Source organism: Triticum aestivum, chromosome 2D, assembly GCF_018294505.1.
Source record: "Triticum aestivum cultivar Chinese Spring chromosome 2D, IWGSC CS RefSeq v2.1, whole genome shotgun sequence".
Taxonomy (NCBI): Eukaryota; Viridiplantae; Streptophyta; class Magnoliopsida; order Poales; family Poaceae; genus Triticum; species Triticum aestivum.
In genome coordinates this window covers 103,739,770-103,743,771 of record NC_057799.1, presented here as the reverse complement: position 1 = coordinate 103,743,771, position 4,002 = coordinate 103,739,770, and the positions used below count along the sequence as shown (strand labels likewise).

At 47.1% G+C, this 4,002-nt stretch overlaps 1 protein-coding gene across 1 annotated transcript; it reads left to right on the top strand.

Moving 5' to 3' along the window:
- Nucleotides 1–1,451: 1,451 nt before the first annotated feature.
- LOC123051946 (cytochrome P450 709B1) lies at nt 1,452–3,544 on the top strand. Its single transcript, XM_044474962.1, has 4 exons — nt 1,452–1,839; nt 1,922–2,145; nt 2,236–2,480; nt 2,590–3,544. Exons 1-4 carry the CDS (start codon nt 1,566–1,568, stop codon nt 3,389–3,391), a joined length of 1,545 nt encoding a protein of 514 aa, XP_044330897.1. The 5' UTR covers nt 1,452–1,565; the 3' UTR covers nt 3,392–3,544.
- Nucleotides 3,545–4,002: the final 458 nt, after the last annotated feature.

The following is a 4,002-nucleotide window of genomic DNA, read 5'->3' as shown; positions in this document are numbered from 1 at the left end:
CAAAAGCACATGAAGATTTTGATTTTTAAAGGAATTTTAATCTTCCAAATATGAATTGATTTCGAAATTAGACCATAATCAATTAAGTCTAAATACATAGACTTGACGGAGAATATTCCGTTCACAGATAACTTCGATTGAATCGCATCTGGCTCATCAAAGAGGTGAATGTACATCAACCTCCGCACAAGATGTAACCAACTGTCTCATCGACCACCTACTAGTAACCTCATGAACTAGATATTTAAAGGGTCAGACTGTAATATTGTAGCAATATAAGCATCCTTATGTTGCACAATATTATAGAGATAAGAATATTGTGTGGCTAGTGTGTCTCCCCTAACCAAGTATCTTCTCAGAATCTAGTTGTGCTACCGTTCCCAAGAATAAATTCAGTTATATGAAAGAAGGCTGCTTTCGCCCTCATTAGCCCCTTCCAGAAAGGCGAGTCATTGGATCTTACAAGTATCTTTTCAGAATCTAGTTGTGTGGTGGCAATGTTAACTGTGTAATGAAACAATTTTATTCGTTCTTTCATGTACTTCCTAGGTTTCAAAATACTTGTCGTGATTTTAGTTTGAGTACTACTCGTTATATGTTTGCAAGGAATTAAAAGTTCGGGGCAAAGAGGAAGAAAGCCTCACGTACCCAATTACGCCACAAGAGGCCCGTTAAAGAAATATCTCTATGCAGGCATCAGCATCTTGTTCTAGAAGGATCATATTTGACAAGGAAATAGATTCTTGGCGAGGAAGAGAAGTCAATTTGGATAAATGAGGCATTCAATCTAGCCATGTCTGTGTCGACAACCTCTGTTGTTGTGTGCTCGAAAGCACCATTGATCGCTACTCCCTCCGTTTCAAAATATAATGCGCCCTTGGTTTCCGTGCTTTAACTTTGATCATAAATTTAACCAACGAGACCGACTGCGGCGGGAGCAAAAAAATATACCAGTGAATTCGTATTCAAAAGAAGTTTTGTAATATATATTTTTTGCTACCGCCGCAGTCGGTCTCATTGGTTAAATTTATGGTCAAATTTAAACCTCGAAAAACATGGACACGCTATATTTTGAAACGGAGGGAGTGTATATCAATCCACGTGTCGTTATCTACTACGGAGTAGAAGCCATATTGTCAAAATGAAAGAAGTTTTGTCTAGAAGCCAGCCCCGTGCGAATATCCCGTCGGTCGATGTCGACCAGCAGCACCATGCGTACGAGGGCTTCCCGGCAGACCACACGTTCCCACCAGCCGGGGTCCATCCAGCATGGTTGGTGCGCGTCCGGGGCTCTGCTTGCACGCATCACGCCTGATCTCACCCGCACCGCGACGAAACGCCGACACGCTCCAGCAACCCCGACTTTACGTGCCCGGCGACCCGAGGCCATGGTCAAAGCGCAGCCGCGAGCGGCATAAATACCCACCTCCCCCGACCCGAGTCTCACAACGGAAACACACAAACATTTCCCGGTCTCAAACTCACAGAAGCAGAGCCATACAGTACAGGTCGCTGATATTTTCTCCTCCTTCCTGAATCCTGAGTGACCACCGGTCCGGTCCACCATGGCTCTCGTCTGGATGGTGGCCGCGGCCGTGGCGGCGGTGCTGGCATCGTGGGCGTTCAACGCGCTGGTGTACCTCGTGTGGCGGCCGCGGGCCATCACCCGGCAGCTCCGCGCGCAGGGCGTCGGCGGGCCGGGCTACAGGTTCTTCGCCGGGAACCTCGCCGAGATCAAGCGGCTCCGCGCCGACAGCGCCGGCGCCGCGCTGGACATCGGCAACCACGACTTCGTCCCCATGGTCCAACCGCACTTCCGCAAATGGATCCCCATCCACGGTACGAACTACGAAACCGAGCCAGTAGATTGCTCTACTCTAGCAGATCTAGTTCATGTTCTTACGCCGTTTCCTGCTTACAGGGCGCACGTTCCTGTACTGGTTCGGAGCCAGGCCGACACTGTGCGTGGCCGACGTGAACGTGGTGAAGCAGGTGCTCTCCGACCGCAGCGGGCTGTACCCCAAGAGCATCGGGAACCCGCACATCGCCCGGCTGCTCGGCAAGGGGCTCGTGCTCACCGACGGCGACGACTGGAAGCGCCACCGCAAGGTCGTCCACCCCGCCTTCAACATGGACAAGCTCAAGGTACGTGTCCAGCTCCAGCGGCACACGCGTGTGTCTTGTTTAAGCATGCACAATGCGTATGACTTGCGCTAACTGTTATTCGTGTCACAGATGATGACGGTGACCATGTCCGACTGTGCCGGGTCAATGATGTCCGAGTGGAAGGCAAAGATGGAGAAGGGCGGCAGCGTAGAGGTCGACCTGAGCCACCAGTTTGAGGAGCTCACCGCGGATGTCATCTCTCACACGGCATTCGGAAGCAGCTACGAACAGGGGAAAAAGGTCTTCCTGGCGCAGAGGGAGCTCCAATTCCTTGCCTTTTCCACCGTATTCAACGTGCAAATCCCAGCATTCAGGTAAATTCATCGTGTTCTTCTTCTTGTACCATTATTGGTCTGAATCAACTCACAACGTACATTTTCACCAAGCAGAAATTAATCTATGTGTGTTTGTGGAATTCATCAGGTACCTTCCAACTGAAAAGAACCTCAAAATATGGAAGCTTGACAAAGAGGTGAGGACCATGCTGATGAACATCATCAAAGGCCGTCTTGCCACCAAAGACACCATGGGCTACGGCAGCGACCTCCTCGGGCTTATGTTGGAGGCGTGCGCGCCAGAGGATGGGCAAAATCCGCTTTTGAGTATGGATGAGATCATAGATGAGTGCAAGACCTTCTTCTTTGCCGGGCATGACACCAGCTCGCACCTGCTCACATGGACCATGTTCTTGCTGAGCACGCACCCTGAGTGGCAGGAGAAGCTCAGGGAGGAGGTGCTAAGAGAGTGTGGCAACGGTGTTCCCACCGGTGACATGCTCAACAAACTACAGCTGGTCAACATGTTCCTACTAGAAACTCTCAGGTTATACGCCCCTGTATCGGCCATTCAGAGGAAGGCGGGTTCGGATCTCGAGGTTGGTGGCATAAAAGTGCCTGAAGGCACGGTCTTGACGATTCCCATCGCGACGGTACATCGTGACAAGGAGGTATGGGGAGAAGATGCCAATGAATTCAAGCCTACGAGGTTCGAGAATGGAGTGACAAGAGCCGGAAAGCACCCCAATGCTTTGTTGTCTTTCTCTAGTGGGCCGAGGTCATGCATAGGGCAGAACTTTGCAATGATCGAGGCCAAGGCTGTGATCGCTGTGATTCTTCAGAGATTTTCATTCTCCCTATCACCGAAGTATGTCCATGCCCCCATGGATGTGATCACGCTGCGGCCTAAGTTTGGGCTTCCCATGATCCTCAAGAGCCTAGAGATGTAGAAAAATGTATATGGTCTCAAGTATAACACATGGTTTTGTATTATTTGACTGGAGTTTAGTTTATATTGCGCACTAGAAAATCTTGTAAAATTACCAATGTATAATGTATCCTATTTGTAAATATAAATAATGAAGTGTTCTATTTATAAGTTACTATTGTTTTTTCTTACCATCAGCCACCTTTATTTGCCCCAAAAATAGTCACTATCTATAGATAAACTATAGATAAACTGTGACGCCCGTATAGTTAAGCTATAGTAACCTCTGCTAATGATGCCACGTCACCACAATTACTGTTGTTAAACTCGTGTTGATTCAAAACCGGTTCGAAATTCAAATTCAAAATAAAGTCAAACTATAAAAGTTTTTAAATGTCAAAACAAAAAAAGTACAAACGGTGACAAATAAATACTAAATAAAATTGGTGGAGAAACCAACATTCTTAAAGTTTCCTAGATGCCCTAAAATAATTAGAACATCAGTTCAAACAATTATTTAAATGCTTTTAAATAATAAACAAATACAAACTAATTTTATTTGAGGTGCCAAACTGTTTGTGGCAGAGGGATGTTTAGTGATACCAATATAGAAACTAATATTATGTTTCGTAA

Excerpts from the sequence above, each read along its gene's own strand:
- LOC123051946 (XM_044474962.1), top strand. The coding sequence starts at position 1,566 with ATGGCTCTCGTCTGGATGGTGGCCGCGGCCGTGGCGGCGGTGCTGGCA. Across the intron at positions 1,840-1,921 it reads CAAATGGATCCCCATCCACG|GGCGCACGTTCCTGTACTGG; the intron begins GTACGAACTACG and ends TCCTGCTTACAG. Across the intron at positions 2,146-2,235 it reads TCAACATGGACAAGCTCAAG|ATGATGACGGTGACCATGTC; the intron begins GTACGTGTCCAG and ends TTCGTGTCACAG.